Genomic DNA, 18,561 nt, shown 5'->3' with positions numbered 1-18,561 from the left:
AAATTTAGACGTGGTTAGCACTGCTATCATTGAACTGAATGAGGGCCCCAGATACTTGGTTTATATGATTAAACACTTGTAGGTGCTCAGTTTCAGAAATTTCTAGTGTGGTTTGCTTCATGTCAAAAGTAACATTGGCCTTGACAATAAAAAGATCTGTAACTAGATTTCTTAAGTTCTGATTTTTTCCCAAGTGCTTACAAACTATAGCTGCAATTTATGGCTTAAATTTCAGATACATGATGTACTGAAAGAATCCTCCTTGATATATTGTAGTGATTTTTTGGTTGTTTTCCCAACCAAAACAAAACCAGAATATTTATATAAAAGATGAACAGGTCATTGAAGACAACTAGTAACTTTCAGAAGCCTTTGGAGAGCATTTCAAAAATAATTGAAGAGTAACCTGTGATCTTAATTTCTTCTCTCTGCATGTATTTTGTATCTATGTAATCCTTTCCAATTTATAGGCCAGGAAAAACCCACAGAACAAGACAGCAATGAAACCAAGCACCCTGAGACAATTAACAGATATGGAAGCTTAAATTCCTTGGATTCTACTGCTTCATCAGGAATTGGCAGTTACAGCACACAGATGTCTGGCACTGACAACCCAGAGCAGTTTGAGGTCCTAAAGCAACAAAAGGAAATAATAGAACAAGGAATTGACTTGTGAGTGCCCTTTTATCACCCATGGGAGGGTGGATTCTTTTGGAGCTATGAAGATTCCTGGGTTTTTCTTCCTTCTCCTCATAGATACTCATCTTGTGTTAGGAAAAAAACTCTGGATGTAACAGCACTTCCTCTGGTGAAAGAGTGCTGAATGGTGTCCCCTTTGGAGCCTGTCAACAGTGTTTTGTGTTAACCTAATTCCTCACAGCTAGAAGATGAGTACTCTGAATGTTTGTTCTTTTTTCTCCAGACCTGCTTGTCTAAAAATAAGACTTTTGTATTTGGATAAAAAGAACATTGAACTCATGCGATCAATTGAATACTACCTATTTTACTGTGCACATTACTGATGGAAGTGCCTGTAGCTTAAGATATTGCTCCCTCCTAATTCATTAACTTTTCATATTTTGAACTGTAGGATGGTATAATTTCTCAGTGGATTCTGAGATGAATCTTCCATGTGATTTCAGCCTTGTCACCTCACCTCAGTGAGGTCAATCTAAGCAAAAATAAAAGTTTTCTGTAGTAGAGTTTTCAGACCTTGAACAAACATGCCTTAGACCTTCTGGGTTTCAGTTTTATTTCAGTTCCTTGTCTAGTGCATTTTCATTTTTACAGGCACCTCTTTCATAGATTCATTTAGGTTGGAAAAGACCTCTAAGATCACCTAGTCCAACCTTAACTCATGGATTTCTAGAGTGATTCATCGACATTAAAACAAAAAACAATGAAGTATAATTATTCGTTTCCAAACTATGAATTTGCTGGGTTTGTGGAGTGTTTTTTTTTTCTTCACGGAGAGAACACTTTAAAATGTGCAATTTATGATATATTTATCTATATTTATCTTTGTATATATATATTTGTATATATTTAATGTATCTACATATATATGTATACACGGATACACAGTTCAGGGATGTACAATAGACATGGAATTCTAGTTGGTTTTGATTAGATCAGAGAAGAGCAGAAACTGTGTCCCAAAGCAAATGATAGCGTTTAGCTGTCTTTACTCAGACCTGCTTGGATGCCATGCTGGCAGCTGTGTAGGAAAGAGAAAGAGGTGGCTGTTTGCAGACAAAAAAAAATAAAAAATTATGGAGGCAATAATTGCAGAAGGGAGTAGCTTATTCCTATCTAATGCATAGCTTGATAGAGGAAAAATACTTAATATACAGATTTTTGATATCTCAGCCAAAACTCTTGAATCTTCTTTGATTAAGCAAGTAAGGTTTTATGCACATACATAAAAGGGCTAACTCTCATTCTTTCCTGGTCTTGATTGTACAGATTCAATAAGAAACCAAAGAGGGGGATTCAGTACCTGCAAGAACAAGGAATGCTTGGCACTACCCCTGAAGATATTGCTCAGTTCTTGCATCAAGAGGAGAGATTAGATTCAGTAAGAAAATTGTTTTCCTGATTTTTTTTTTTTGCTCATGCTGATGTTTTTATTTTAATTGCAAATCACGAGAGTGTTTTAAAACATATAGCATTCTTGTACAATGAGAAAAAAAGGAAACTTTTCTCTCTTTGATAATTTGGGAAGTCAAGGAATTTAAAACAGAATATGTGAGAGAGCTGTACCCTGTAGTATAAGCATCCTGCAGTTCAGCAGGGTGTAAAGGAAAAGACTGACCTACTTGAGCTGACTCGAGACTTGCTAGTGTTGCTAGGAGCAGTTTACTAAACTGTATTTACTTTAGTCCAGAAAGGGTCTGCTAGAATTAACTGCAGTTAATAGGCAGCTAAAAAGTAATGTGGCACTACAACATGAAAAGCATTTTTGCTGCCTCCCAATGGGAAGTTACTTAATCTAGATTCATTCTTTGATATGATTTACAGCTAAAAGCTGTTGCTGGGTTTGGGGGGGGGTCCTGCAGTGTCTGGCAGAAGAGGGTGGGAATATTTTACGTTGGTATTGTCATGAAAGACACAGTTTTCTGAAACAGCAGTGTATGCCATTGTGCTTACTAGCCACCCTTTTTATTTTTTCCAGGGAAAGGCTTGCATATAGCTTACATATAGCATTGTAGCTGTGGCTGCAGTCACAAATCTCCATATTAAAATTTAGAATCAGCCATCAAAACAAAATTTTAATCTCAGTTTACATACATAGACACCTTTATCTGAACGTGAGGTATTGTTCAGTGTGTTGTGTTGCATAGAGAATGATCAGTGGGCTGTATTTGAGTACCAGCTGCATATATTTAGGCATCACCTGCTGGTTTTTGAGGTTTGTAGCTCAGTAGTTTTCATTCCTACAGTAAGTTTCCTAACTACAAAGAGCACTACAGCAGGGAACTGAACACTCGCTGTTAATACCAACTGTCCTTTGCACATGTGGAATGTATCTAATAGAATCAAATTGTACATGAATAAAATCAGAGGAGAAAAGCAGGCATATAGAGCATGTAAGACCATTGGAATATAGACCATTGGAATATGTGGACAAAATACTTCACTTTGGAGAGTAGAGGAGAAGCAGCAGTATGCCTTCATTAACTATGTATGAGCCTCTCTTTTTGTGACACATGGGCAGTATCAGTGTGCTCTTAACTTGCTTTTCTTTTTCCCAGTGTAAATGTGCTAGTTTGTCTTTTCTATTCTTATTTTAGACTCAGGTTGGGGAGTTCCTGGGAGACAATGATAAATTTAACAAAGAAGTCATGTATGCATATGTAGACCAACACGACTTTTCAGGAAAGGATTTTGTTTCAGCTCTACGCATGTTTCTAGAGGGATTTCGTCTTCCAGGAGAGGCTCAAAAAATTGATCGCCTAATGGAGAAATTTGCTGCTAGATACTTAGAATGTAACCAAGGGTAAGCCATACTTTATCTAAAGAATCTCAGGAAGCTGAATAATAAGTAAAATTTGTAATATGTTAAACTTTATGTTATTTTTCTTCTTTCCCAACTCAGGCAAACTCTTTTTGCTAGTGCAGATACTGCATATGTCTTAGCTTACTCAATCATCATGTTGACAACAGATCTTCACAGTCCACAGGTATGTTGCTAGAAGAATATTTGTGTACTCTATGGATGTCTAACTTTCAGGCTTTGTGACAGTGTAGTTGTAAAAGCTTGACGTTCAATTTAACACCAGTATGCATGTAAGAAATGTGGTAGCTTAAGTTTGTACACCTGTTAAATAACAGTATTCTTTTCCATGGATACTGGGATTAAGTTGTTTTGGCTAGTCCTTGCTATAAGGTATTGATTGCCTACCCTGTGTTGAACACAACGCTCAAAGTAGTGTTCTAGCCTACAGTCAAAGGCAGGACTTACATAATTGCTTACCTATTGATTTTAACATAGATATGCTCCTTAATTCAGACAGTTTGAAGAAATAATGCAGGCATATTTCAATAAATCTCACTTTTGCAGCACATAACTTTCAAACTTGTAGTAATTAGCCATCATCATTTATTTAAAAATAAATAAATCCAGAAAAAGTAGTGAACTCAGGAATTATATTCAAAATTGCCTGGTCTATGACAAAACAATTTATTTTTTTTTAACATATGGCTAATAAATCTGCAGATCCTACTTGAATGTTTGTGAGTGTTGTAATGCCCACATGTCCATGGCTGATTTTGTAGATTTGTCAGTGTAGTCTTGCATAAAAATTTCTTTTGAGAGTCAGCAGGTTCATCCTTCATGGTAACTACTCGTCTGTTTGGCTGCTTTGTAGGCAGCATTTTAACTGCAATGAACATGCCTCATGTTCATATTAATAGATTCCTTCTGGGTTTCAGGTTAAGAATAAGATGACAAAAGAACAGTATATTAAAATGAACAGAGGTATCAATGACAGTAAAGATCTCCCTGAAGAATATTTGTCTGCCATCTATAATGAAATAGCTGGAAAGAAGATTTCAATGAAAGAAACAAAGGAATTAACAATACCTACAAAATCCAGTAAGCAAAGTAAGTAATTGAAGCTAATGCTGGCACTCTGTTTCCTGTTTAAAATGAGAGATGAATGAAACCAGCGTGACTTGCATAACTCAAAATTAGTCCTAACTTTTAATTTCATATACTTTTTATTTTAACACAAATGCATGATGCTACCTTCAACTGTGTGTTAAGTGCAGATGTTTATTTTCGCTTCCCTGTGCTACTGAATTTGCAGTTTTTAGTGCATTCATGATACAAATACGGGTTTAGCTGTTGACCAGCAACATAGGGAAGTGCATATGGGGACTTCATTGAATAGCAGTATTGTTGATAAGCATTGTGCAAAACAAACACAGTAGTTGTATCGTCTATTTCCGGAGAAAACATGGTGTTTCCCTTCTGATAAGCAGGCTTCTTCAAAAATCTTACATTGCTTCATTTACAGGGCCCTAATTTACTTATGTTTTTCTCTCTCAAATACCAGACAAAAATTTTTGTGTTTTGTACAATGTGGAGATTCAGATGTTACTCATTCTAGTTATATGGAGACTGTTAAGAGACTTGGCTTTTTCCCAGTGTAGCCAAATTTGTATGCATTAAGCAAGTCCTAGGTTAGTCTTAAGAACAGGTTGTTCACAGGACAGTTGCATCTGGAAAAAAGTACCCATCCTTTTTTCAGCAATCATTCTGTTAGTGTTTTTATTATAATTTTAAAGAAGCTGCTTGTATTTGGCTTCATTTCCTCTTTCTTGCTAAGATGGAGGTTCCATTACTGAAATGAAAAAGTGATAAAGTAGTTCTCTCCAAGGAGAAGTGTGTCCGTTTACTGTTGTTTTCTGCGGTGATGGATTGCTATGAAGCTTGGATTCAGTGTGAATTTAGCTTAGTGGGTGTGATGTTTATGTTGTTAGCTGAGGTGATAGAGAAGGAATGCTTTTTGAGCAAATCTTTAAGCTTTCATTTAGGATTAAAATTCAGTTACTTTTCATACATAAGCTTGCCTTAAGTTAAATTGTGTCAATATTCTAAAGGAAATACTTTGGTTGTGTGGCAATTTCAGAAGTAAAGAATTTTAAAAAGCCAGGTTTAAGTATGGCACTTAAATGTTTAAAATTCTGTTATTCCTGAAGATGAAGCTGCTAAAGATGCACAAATGTAAAGAGGAAACAAATGTCTTTATAGGTGTTGCTAGTGAAAAACAGAGAAGACTGCTGTATAATCTGGAAATGGAACAAATGGCTAAGACAGCTAAGGCTCTTATGGAGGCGGTGAGCCACGTCCAGGCACCTTTTACCAGTGCAACACACCTGGAGCATGTGAGACCCATGTTTAAGGTGAGCTGCATGTTTAGATATTTAACCTAGTTTCTTCTTAATACAAAATGCTGACTGACATGAATTCTTGAAAATACTACCAAAGGTTTGTATCTGCTGCGTGTTGATTATCTTGTGAGTTATTTAACTTGTAACAGGAAAGGATGGACTTCGGGCCTTCTGTTGCAGTTTCACTTATGCTGGGATTTAAGAAGCTCTATGCTGATAGAGAAAACTTTATGGTTTAATAATGGGGGAGTTACGAAGAGTACAACGGGTGAACATAAGTATAAAGAGTAATTAAGAAGTTGAAATAATAGAAGTTTTATTTCAGCTATAGAGGTGTAGTCAAAACAATCTCAGGCGCATTGTTTGAGTCCCCCCTGCTGCTCCTAAGAGAGATTATTTCATTGCATTTTGGGGTAGCAGTTGTCAGAATAAGCTTCTGGCTAATGTCTGTTCCAAATGAGTATTTCAGGGAGTCTAGGATTGTCATCTAGTTTAGGGGGAGGTAGCTAGACCTGTATTAAACTTGGGTGGTGTTTGTTTTGTGTCTTTTTTTATTTCTATCATTCTAAATACCTGTCGTTACCTTTGTGTAGGTACAAAACTATCTGCAACCCAAATGCCTTTTTCATACCTACACTTTCTATTCGTAGTTATAAAATGCATTCGATAGCTTACTGTGTCTGAGAATGCTGTTGGGTATGATCTTTGGCATAACTAATTCATTCTGGTAAACGGACACTGGAAGAGATTGCTTTCACCATGTGCTCTCATTTGCTGCCCTTGTGCCAGTAGTGGTGCTCAAGTGTCCCCTTTGTGAACTGCTCCATGGAGTTCTCAGAAGATGACCATTGCAAGAGGCACATAGCTCCCTGAAATGGTGTGCTGCGAGGTCAGATTGAGCTCTGGGTCCTGGCTAAAGAGGGAATGAGCATGTAACTTTAAGACAGTTGTCTGTGAGGCAAAATTCTAAGTTCTCTATCACCATATTTGTAAAAGTAGGTTCATAACTCCATATAGAATAATACTCAATTAAGCCCTTGTTTAAGCTCTGGTTTCAGAGATGACTTAGCAGAGGTATGCTGTACATCATTTATCTACTGTCTTCTTAAAGGCAGAAATTAAATAACTTGTGTACAGGCTGAGCACTTGAGTACTGTAATACTCACAGATTATTTTTTTCCCTTAAAATACCAGCCCTGTTACTCTCTAACATTCCTACCCTTTACTATCTGAAAAGTACATTCGCAAAATCCATTTTTTCTTTCAAAGGAGCTAAATATGAAGCATGTGGGTAAATTAACACCCTAAACATGTTTTGTGAAGGTGATAAGAGAAGTTCTCTTGCTTTAGGATGTTCGTAAACTAACATACTGATGACAGTGTTGTATGTTGAAGTGAGAACTGTCTTCTCAAAAGTGAGAGCTATGGATGTTACGTATATCTAATCCTGCATTGTTTATTTAGACTATTTAGTTTAGTTTTCAACAAACGTTTTAAATTTATAGATACCTCCTTCACCCGTTGATGCTACAGTAAAACTTACCATTAATAGCTTATTTAGAGATAGATTTGCCAAATGATTAAATCAGAACAACAACAACAACAAAAATGTAGTTTGTTACCATCTAAGCACACCCCAAAATTGAATGCATACTTGATTTTCACCTTCAGTGACAAAAGTCTGTGGTAAATAACAGCCTAAATCTAGTTATACAGCATATCATCCAGGCCTCTACAGAGTTCTTAACAGGAGAAAGTATTTCAATTTTGCAATTTTGTTTTCATTAGGAATGAAAATTTAAAAAGGGACAAAAACAAAAGAAATACGCACTTCAGGAATGTACATCAGGAAGTTAAGTGCTGGATCTAGAAGTTTGTCTGAATTCTTTAATACACTACTAGGGTTATGTTCTGATGAAGTTTTAAACAGTTTTCTGAGGTAGTGCTGTTGGAATTGCTGGCTTAAACAAAACCGAAGCTCTGCGATTCATCATTTTGATTTGAAATAAACTGTGCAATCTATTGCTACCTGCTCTGGCCATTGATTCTGTATTGCATCCAGAGAAAATGGCAGCAGTGGGCTTAGAGTAGGGGGGGGAAAGGAAGGCTAAGGACAACAAATTTAAGAGTGGTAAGATCAGAGTCATGTCCTGTCTCTTTTTCTCTTCCTGTGTTCCCAGTACAAATTTGGCTTACTGAAGTACATAGATTTCTTTACAATGAAAAGTATTACACACTGCGGAATTGAACATGTTGGTTCTTGCCATAATTATCGGCTCTATTTCTATTCCTTACTGTGTGAAGTGTTCCTGTAGAACAGATAAAAGTTAACTAGGGCATACCAAAACTGCAACAGACATCTAACGAGCATAAATTCAGGGGTTTTGTGGGTTGCTTGGACACAGGGAGAGTGGTTCTGTGAGGATTGTCTACCTGTATTACTTCTGGTCCTTGTCTGATGTTTCTCCTAACTGTTCCCTTTAGCAAAAGGCAACTTCAAGGTTAATTATATGAGTTGAGGTCTAAATTTAAGCTTCAGCAAGGTGTTGAAACTGTAATGTTTATTCCCTTCAAGTGTTTGCAGGTGCTAATGTAACTTTCATTTTGCATGTGTTCCAGTTGGCATGGACACCTTTCCTAGCTGCATTCAGCGTGGGTCTACAAGACTGCGATGACACAGAGGTTGCATCTCTTTGTCTGGAGGGTATACGATGTGCTATCAGGATTGCCTGCATTTTCAACATTCAGGTAAAAAAAAAAAAAAAAAAGTTCAAAATTGAGATAATACTTCATGTCCTAGCATAGTGTTAATGTGGTTCAAAGACCCCTTGTTGCTGAAGCTATGCATGTCGGTACCTAGAGTCTGCTCACTTCTGTGCATTCTTGCACCATTTGATCTTTAAAGGTTCCTCCCGACTCAAATCATTCTATGATTATGTGATACTTCACAAGAACTTTTTTAATAAAGTAACATTTTTCCTGCTTGTTTTGTTGTGCTGTCATGCCCATATACTGATTTATTTTTTTGTTTCCCTACCAGTGGCTGCTCTTCTGTCAGAGTACTTTCTACTTAGCTTTTTTTTTTTTTTTTTTTTTTTTTTTTTACTAAGTGACATTATATTAAATAAGTCTTTCTAGGCTGTTTCATAAGTAAAATAGCATCGCTGTGAACTGTTTGAAATACTGTTCTCAAATACAGAAAGGTGTGCTAGTCTGCCATGCTCTGTAGGGATAACTAAATTCCTTTGTAGGAATAACTAAAGGAGTAAGCAGAATTCATCTTTGACATTGTATTATTTTTTGTCTACATTGAAAACATTTAAAAACAAACATAAAAACATCATGTAACACTAACTTGAAGTAAAACTGTTGAACTATGATACGATAGCAAATGCTTCTCTTACCTCTCTTCGTGTACTCTAATTCAACAAATTAGGTATTTTTTTTATAACTGATGTGGTAAGGCGCATTGGGAGTTCTGATACAGCTGCTTAAAAAATCCATTTTGAGATCATGTAAGGTTTCCTTCACTTCATTTTTTCTTCTTTATTTTCCTGAACTGAACGGACTTAAAAATTTGATTAACAGAGCCTTCCCTGGAGCCTACAGCTGTTCAATGAAATTCACATTCCTCTTTTTTTCTGTCTTTTCTAAATTGCAAACATGGATCTGGTGCAAATATCATTTTCAGCAGCTGCAAAGATTATCTCCCAGTCCTGCAGGGGTCTGCCCAGGCTGGGGAGGGCAAGGACACATTTGCTGTAAGATTCCCGTGCTCCAAGAATGTACCAGAAGCAGTTGCACTTTCCATTGGTTTGGCACAAACTTCATTGAACTACAGGTGTTTCCAAAAGCAACTCTTCTCATTTGTTGAAACTCAAATTCCTTTTTTTTTTTTTTTTTTTTTTTATTTCAATTCAGAACTGATATTCCTTCCTGGTTCCCTATGGCAATTCTGTTTTGTTGATGCCATTTAAACAGTACTGGTTTGTTGATGATTTCAGTGCACTACAGGACTTGATTCCATGAGATGCAAGTTTTGTCTGACTGCAGGAGCTAGATAACTGTGGTGGTTTGAAGGAGTCTGGCAAATCTGTACATCTACTAACTTAAGGATTCTTACTGTTGGAAGTAGATGTTTCCCTTGTGATCGATTGGTGCTGGAAACTTCTCCGTTTCATTGAACAAACACATAGAAGTTAAAATCAGTGTCTCAGAACACATACTATTACTTTACGTGCCTTGAGAGACGATGGATGGAGATGGACACTTTTAGTGTTAAAAAAAAAAATAATCCATAAACATACAGTATAGTTGAGGTTATGCATGCTCACCTCTGACTACAATAAAATCTCAGCTAAAAATTCTGTTTTCATTATTTATCTTTTCAGTCTTAAACTGTCACGCAGTTTGGGTTTTGCCTTCAAGATATCTTGTCTGGGACAAGATGTGCATCAAACTTATGTGCTTAATTTGCTTACCTTATCTATTTTAATTTTGTTTGATGGATGCATTGCTTAGTTTTTCTATTTTATGATGGCTTAGAAAAGGGTTCAGAGGAGTAATACATGTATGGTACAGAGCAGGACGGTAGGACTGAAAACATCGCCCATATTCAGAAGATACACACACGCTTTTTAGACTCCAAATCTTATTTGCTTGCTGGTACTCTTATTGTGGAACTTCCATTATCGTGCTTGTACTTCTTGTGCTGTGCCTTCACCAGCATGTGCTGTGATAGTAGTTGGGGTTGACTGTGGCAGCCATGCTATGTGGCTCCGTGGCAATCCATCTCTTGTACTGTTGCCCACTGTCGTGATATTAGTGTTTTCCCTATGAAACAGATGTTCTGGTTTGATTTCTTTTTGAACATTTTATATTTGATATTATTATGTGCTGAAGGATTTTTGATTTCAAAACAGTCTAAAATATCCAAATCGTTAAATGTATTTCATAGCTGTCATTTGTTTCTCTGATTTACAACTTTCACTTTATCACCTTCAGATCATAACAAGAGAATGAATTGAGCTTTTGAGCTCAACTGTAGTCCCCTTTCTATGTTTGTAATAGGTTCATATGAGACCTGAGGACTTTTATTTGGTGTTTATATATATATCCTGTTCATAACTCAGGTACCTGTATGTGGTACGCTCACTTTTGTACCCTATTGATCGATTTAATCTGCTTAGATTATAGGTCAGTTGCTGTTCACACAGCTGTGAGTCATCTCACAAGCTTCTGAGGTGCTCCAGTGTGTGTAGGTTAAATCAAATACGTTTTGAGTAGTTCTGTGGGACTGCAAAAAATGTGCTCTTTAGATACATTATTTGGATTCTGTTGCCAAAGATCGTGAAACTTGGGAGAATCTGCTAAGGCAGCATTATGAGAGCACATTCAGGTGCAGTGTAAGAATAGTAAAAGCTTAGCTAAGAAGCTACGTTTCTTCTGAAACAGCATCCTCTTTCCAAAAAAAGGCCCTGAAAAATAAACCCAGAAAGTTGAGAACAAGCTATGTGTTCTAGGCTGACACACGTTACACTTGGTGTTCCTGAGTAGAGGGAGCCTGACTTTATCCTGCAGCTTACTACAGAAAACAGGAGGGAATTTTGTTTTGTAAAACGTTAGAAATTCAGTTATAAGAAGAGAAAGGTAAATGATATAGTTGCCAAAATTACACATTCTACTAAAAGCAAGAGCCAAGAAAATACAAGGGAAATCTCATCTTTTCTTTTTCCTTTGTCCCCTCTCTTTTGTAGCTTGAAAGAGATGCGTATGTCCAAGCACTAGCAAGATTTACATTACTTACAGTGAGTTCTGGTATTACTGAAATGAAGCAGAAGAATATTGACACAATTAAAACTCTCATCACAGTGGCTCATACGGATGGAAACTATTTAGGAAATTCCTGGCATGAGGTACAAAAATAATTTGTTCTTAAACTGTAAGAAAATGAGTTCTGATCTTGAAGGTACTTGTGCATAAATACAGTGTTTTTTAGAAAACTGTCAAGTATAAACTTTCGTACTTAGGTTATGTATAATAATGAACTCATTATGCAGCTGATTAAAATAGAAAAACGTGTCCAGTTTAGAAATAAAATTATGAGACACTAATGCTGTAATATTTAAATTACTTTTAATTTTAGATGGAAGAACAGGAATATTTGTCTAACCTTGAGTATTTAAAATATATATATATTATATATAAATAAAGATCTACCTTCAGGTTTTTGTTTTTTACTGCTTCAAAATTGTTGCTAAACACCTTCTTTACTCTCTGGACTAGATTCTGAAATGCATCAGTCAACTTGAGCTGGCACAGTTAATAGGAACTGGAGTAAAACCTCGTTACATCTCAGGGACAGTGCGTGGCAGGGAAGGTTCTTTTACTGGAACAAAAGATCAGGCACCTGATGAATTTGCGGGGCTGGGACTGGGTAAGTAATACAGATACGCAGTATTTTATTTAAATGTCTTTGTGCAAGAACATACTGGTTTGTGCTTTGCGTTTATTACTGGTGACTATGAGGTTCAGAGATGTAACTGTGAAGTAGTCTAAAATTGTCTACGTTTGTCTTACACTTTGAATAGATATCTTTGGAATATTTGTTTTGCTCTGATAGGTATTACCGCTAGGATGGGAGAGTGTGAAATGCAAGAAAATGTTATTTTTTTCCGTTAAAATACAACTGACCAAGTAAGGATGTATTCCTGATGGTATGACCAGATTTAATAATACTGCAGAGTCAGTGCCCCAAATATTTTATCAAACAGGCAAATTAATATGTATAGGTAAAACATCTTGTTACGAACCTTCATGAGAAATACGCAGCATTCAAACCAGAGGGGAAATCAACTTAGTTTAAATTTTGAAATTCTGTTTTTTCTTCTTTTGATTATTTTGGTAGTGAACGAGTGCCTTTTATAGGCTGGCCCAAGAGCCAAAATGTAGTCCATTAGTAAGAGTAGTAATGATAATTTTACCAATTTCTCTGACCTTACCCCTTAACTCATCCTCATTGTCAGGCTTTGTGTCGTCCTAATACAGTTGTTCCTATTCTGCAGTCAGTCGTATTCTTTCCACTGTGCCCTGCCTTGGCCTGCCTTTATGTACTCACCTCACATTGCCAAGATTTGCTGAAGGGAAACCTTATCCCTGGAAAGTATTGCATCTGCCAACATCTCATATACTGAGCTTCTCCCTGCCCTTTTAATATGCATCCTCCCATTTAGTGCTCCCCGATGACCCGTCCATCTTTGCTGTTTCCAAGTATTGGCAGTTTCTCTGTGCTGAAGTGACTGGCCTTTAAAAATTTTAAGTCCTAATAGCTCAAGAATGTAAACTGTAGTCAGGTGTCTCTAAATCATACTTGCTAGTCATTGGTGTAGATCCAGCTCATAAAGACCTTTTTTTTTTTTTTCTTTCCTTCTGTCAACTTCATTTCTAAAGAAAATTGCCTGTGCCCAAATGCATAAAAATGTTTCTGCCTGAATTGAATTTCTGGAATGCTTGTTACAGTACACATATGGAAATTTAACCATTTTCTCTTCTTTTAATAATATCATTTTAATCTTATAGGAAAATGACTATCTCACTGGAATTACTATATGCTAAATGAGTATGCTCTAACAGAGCCCCTTTCTCAATTGTTTCCAGTGTTTTCCACACTTCTCCACAAATCCTGTGTTGCAGATATTTAAATTTTCTTCCTGTGATGACTCTGAAGTATCATTTAAAACTACAGCTTTCTAGCAATCTTCCTATAAACCTGTATTCATGTGAAGAACCTGTATATGCCCGTAGATCAGACATACGTTTTACAGGAAAATAGCTGTTTAATTAGAGTAAGTGAAGCTGCAGGCTGAAACAGAAGCCTTGTCTTTGAAATGTGCTTACAAAATCATGCTCACATAAGCAGCAGCATTCACTCTTCCTGCTGAACTAGAGATGTGTGTTTAAAAACAAAACAAAAAGGCTAATTTACTGCATTACTGATTCAGTCATCGCATTGCGTTATCTTTCTGCTGTAGACCTTTTCTGCTTTACTTGAGAATTCAAGACATCACATGCGTTTGTGTTGAAAAAGTAAAGAAATAAGCATCTATTCCTTTTCTTCTTTAGTAGGAATGTCATCTTACTTGGAGTTGTAACTGGGAATTTCAGCTCTTTTTCTACTCTAATTCCTATTTGTAAAGTCGTAAGATAAAAGCTGCTGCTGTGAAAAAGTTTTAGTCAAACTGTAGTTTTTAGGTAACTGGAAATCCTCGTTGGACAACGAGAATCTGAGGAATCAGTTTTTATTGAAGCAGAATTATATGGCTGACTGTTTCCTTGTAAAAGATCTCAGAAATGTTGGAATAGAAATATATAAACAAAGAAATCTGCTGTCTGTGGCACCTTTACAGCATTGATCATAAATCCTACACTCTACAGTAGGAATGAATTTTCACATAAACTGGCAGTATTGGTTAGGGTTATCTGACTGCTTGGAAATACCCCTTCCAACCTCACACAGAGCAATGTGTTTCTTAGCTGACACATTACTGATATTCAAACTAATTGATCCTGGCAGCCCCTTTGCTTAAAAATATATATATATATATATATATATATATATACGCGTGTGTGTGTGTCTGTGTGTGTACAGAAAAGGCTAGTTCATAAAAGTCCTGGAAGAATTCTTCAGATGGGCCAATTTATCTCGATCTGACAGCCAGTCATTTCAAGCCTCCTCCAGTTGTGGAGCACAGCAAGACTAAATGGCAGACTTTGGGGAGGCAGTCTGAAACAGAAGAACTTTCCTGTCCCTGCAAAGCTGGGAATAGAATCGCTGGCCTCCTTTGAGCCTTCTGTTCTCCCCTATCTTTCTGATAGGTTGCCTAAGAGAAAAAACTTGTGTGCAGCATAGGTAGAAATACCCAGAACAATTGCAAGATTGCTCTTTTTTTTGGGAGGTAGTAGGGAGAAACAAGCTTGGAGGTCAGCAGAAATTTCAGAAATTTGCTCACTGTGAAGTTAGCATTTTAGCATGAGGTTTGCCAGGTGTGGTTTACAGTTTCTAGCTTCCAAAACAGGTATTTCTGTTCTGCAGGGGGTTTTTTTCTGTATTGCAGTTTTGCCTCACTGTTGTTCAGTGATGTTGATGTTGATGCTGATGTGTTGATGCTGATGTTGTTCAGTTGATTTTGATGCTGATGTACTTCAGACATACCTTTAAGATGAGGTTTTGCTGGGAGCTGCTCTCTCCCTCTCCTTCGTCATTCATAATGAATGATTAAAAAGAAAACCTATCAGGATGGATTTACTCACTTGCTGCTCATTAAGTGTGAAAAGTTCACTTTTGTGTAGTATTCTCTGTCATATGGTGTGTTGCTGCATTGTTTTCTTTTCCAGTAGCAAAATTACCAAAGATCCATTTAAAGATGGAGAAAAAAAGGTGGTTCCTGTGCTCTTGATTTTTTTCCTCTTGCATCTATTCATATAATAGTTCCAAATGTGGACAATTTTATGGGACTAACAAATTATACACAGATAGAGAATCTAGAGAGTTAGGACTTAAAAGTATGTAGCAGTTCACTGAGATGCCCATCCATGCATGGGAAATTAAGAGAAGTAGGCTATTATTGTGAATTTGAAATATATTTAAAGACACTATAGTGACATGACTTCTCTTCCTCTTTTTTCCCTGCCCTTTCTGTATTATCACTCATCCATTTTCAATTTTTGTTTACTGTAGTTGGTGGAAACGTGGATTGGAAGCAAATAGCAAGTATTCAGGAATCCATTGGTGAAACTAGCTCCCAGAGTGTTGTTGTTGCTGTAGACAGGTACTGTGTTGAATTTGTTTTTTCCATCTTTTTTCTAACAGCATTTGAATACCATGCTGAAATAATAGGAAATTATTAGTTTACCATTATTGGCAAAACACTACATAAATATAACCGTATAAAAGTGCTTTGAGGTTTTGTCAGGTTTTTCCTTTTTTTTTATGGAGCAGAAGTTTTTTTTCAAGTAGGAGAAGAAAGATGAGACAAGAAGCCATCTTACTGTTATAAAATTATTACAGGGAAGCTGCAGAATGAAGACTGCTCTACCGTCTGGTGAATCTAGATTTGTTATATATAGTAACACAGAGCAATTCTTATTTTACCTTTGTATAGGGAGCATTATTGACAGACAGCTTTTCTCCTAAATGTAGTTACTGACTTCTTGCTTTCCTCCAGGATATGTAGATGATGTCTGAAATTACCATATTATTATTCTAGTCGTCTTTTCTGTGAATCATATTTATGCTAACTGGATTTGATACATATCATAAAAATTCCCTGTTTATAGCTGACGGAACTGATCTGACTGGGGTGTTAATGGATCTTGCTATCTCAGCATATAAGAAATCAGAAAGTATCATTTTCTAAATGGTTGTCAAAATCGACAATCACTGTACAAAGTGGTACATTCTGAAGGTTTACAAGCTTTCTGTGTTTGAGTATAGGCAGCGAGATCAATGTCAGTTTAATGAAGGTTGCCTTGCAGTGAAATGGTATCAAGCTAGTTGGAGGCTTAATGTCAAACACATAATAGCTCTTTAGGGTTGCAGTGTTTCTCAGCACTTCATAATGGGACGTATTTCAAGTATCTTATTTGTCATGGCAAGTAGGAATTGTGTACTCTGGAAAAGTTTGTCTTCTCTGGAGCAGGGCTATATAGTTTATAAAGCTGCTGACATTAGTCATCTGTCGCTGTCAATGAGCAGATAGTATTAGAAATAATTCTAACCCCCCAGTCTCAATGCATGCATGGAGTTATTTTTAAATATCAGAAGAAACTGAAATATTTCTACTTTTATTTTCACAGTTCAGTCTCTTTCCACAGTTACTATTTTTGAATAAATAAAATTAGTTGGGATATAAAATCTTGCACGCACATTTAATAGATGTTTTTTAAAGACATAGCAATAATGTCTGAAACTTTACTTTACAGAATATTTACAGGATCTACAAGGTTGGATGGAAATGCTATCGGTAGGTTTTACCTTTTTTTTTCCCCTGTAAACTACAAAACAGCTTTGTGATAAAACTTGGAAAAATATTATATTAATATCTGTGGTCATTTAACAGTGGATTTCGTTCGCTGGCTTTGTGCTGTGTCTATGGATGAACTGCTGTCTGCTACTCACCCTCGAATGTTTAGCCTGCAAAAGATAGTAGAGATTTCTTACTACAACATGGGTCGGATAAGGCTACAGTGGTCTAGAATTTGGGAAGTTATTGGAGATCATTTTAATAAGGTATCTCTTAATTACACTGCTTGAAGTATTGATAAAAATAAATTTTGTTTAAAGATTTGATGGAAAAACACTATTTTTTCTGTCCTTCTCTATAAGTAGTTTAAAAAAAGCAAATTACAAAGCTGAATGGACCTGTGAGAAGGCAGAGGTGCACAGTATAATTAATGCAAAAGCAGGAGTACGCATTAAAGTTATTTATCATGATCTGAGTCTAGAACTGGTTTCCTTTAATTCTTTGTTCTGTATGTTTGGATGTTTTATGAAGCTTGGGATAAGGGGTTGTTTTATGTTCAAGTCTAAATTGACTCCTTCTAAGGTAAATGCTTGATAGGCATTTTTAATCAGCATGTTGAAGTCTTCCTAGGCAGTTTGTTTATTTTGAGAAAGCTGTAATGCTGGTATATAGAATGTAGAAAATGGTTGGAATTGATACGGGATTATTGAATTGCATTAATAGTGTGGTTTATGGAATTGGCTACTGTTTAATTTTCCAGTACTGCTCAGTTTTCTATTACCAAATGTAAAGACAGCTTGGGCTGAATCCGTAAGAATTCTGATGCAAACTTACGTGTGTTTCTACCCGGTGTTGTCAGGTTGGCTGCAATCCCAATGAAGATGTAGCTATTTTTGCAGTAGACTCATTAAGGCAGTTATCAATGAAGTTCTTAGAAAAAGGAGAACTTGCTAATTTCCGATTCCAGAAGGACTTCTTAAGACCATTTGAACATATAATGAAGAGAAACAGGTAATAACATTCAATTAATTCAATCACTTGGGACCATAAGCACCAACTTTTGCAATTAAAATCTTAAATTGCTTTTGTAAAATCAGTTGCTGGAGAATTATGCTATTTCTAATTGATTAGGTAATTTAGTTTAAACAATTACTATTTATTATCATCTTAATTCAGGTCTCCTACTATTCGAGACATGGTTGTACGGTGTATTGCACAGATGGTAAATTCCCAAGCTGCTAACATTCGTTCTGGTTGGAAGAACATTTTTTCAGTATTTCATTTGGCTGCCTCAGATCAGGATGAAAGTATAGTGGAGCTTGCATTCCAGACTACAGGACACATTGTCAGTAAGTACTGATGGTGTTCAAGCATCATGAAAGCATTTGTGACTCTGGAGGCTGAGAAGCTTTGTACTTCTGTTGGAGGCTGAGTAGCTTTGTTTTTCTGTTGGCTCTACAGCCTGCATAGTAAAGCTCACTTCATACTTGGGAAGCAATATTTTATACTTGCCAAATGATCTTCTGGGAAACTACTTATGGAAATAGTTCTGTAATAATAATTCTCTGTAATAGTTGTCTGTAATAATTCACAAATTCATCTGTCTTCCCTTACCCCTTTAAAAAAAAAATCACTGTTTATA

General features: G+C 36.3%; 1 protein-coding gene across 3 annotated transcripts in view; it reads left to right on the top strand.

Annotated features, from left to right (window-relative positions):
* The window catches only part of ARFGEF1 (ARF guanine nucleotide exchange factor 1), a 91,702-nt gene that overhangs the window by 57,051 nt on the left and 16,090 nt on the right, over nt 1–18,561 (top strand). For all 3 annotated transcript variants that reach the window (XM_068672024.1, XM_068672025.1, XM_068672026.1), the window contains 14 exons: nt 471–672; nt 1,966–2,077; nt 3,294–3,499; nt 3,599–3,683; nt 4,435–4,606; nt 5,759–5,910; nt 8,518–8,646; nt 11,655–11,813; nt 12,184–12,334; nt 15,635–15,725; nt 16,879–16,919; nt 17,016–17,185; nt 17,779–17,930; nt 18,096–18,268. In XM_068672024.1, coding sequence (XP_068528125.1) covers nt 471–672; nt 1,966–2,077; nt 3,294–3,499; nt 3,599–3,683; nt 4,435–4,606; nt 5,759–5,910; nt 8,518–8,646; nt 11,655–11,813; nt 12,184–12,334; nt 15,635–15,725; nt 16,879–16,919; nt 17,016–17,185; nt 17,779–17,930; nt 18,096–18,268 — 1,995 coding nt within the window. The remainder of the gene's footprint in view (nt 1–470; nt 673–1,965; nt 2,078–3,293; nt 3,500–3,598; nt 3,684–4,434; nt 4,607–5,758; nt 5,911–8,517; nt 8,647–11,654; nt 11,814–12,183; nt 12,335–15,634; nt 15,726–16,878; nt 16,920–17,015; nt 17,186–17,778; nt 17,931–18,095; nt 18,269–18,561) is intronic.

This window comes from Anas acuta, chromosome 2 (genome assembly GCF_963932015.1).
Source record: "Anas acuta chromosome 2, bAnaAcu1.1, whole genome shotgun sequence".
In the NCBI taxonomy this organism is placed as follows: domain Eukaryota; kingdom Metazoa; phylum Chordata; class Aves; order Anseriformes; family Anatidae; genus Anas; species Anas acuta.
Note: the sequence above shows the minus strand (reverse complement) of the source record. Positions and strands in the feature narration are given on the sequence as shown.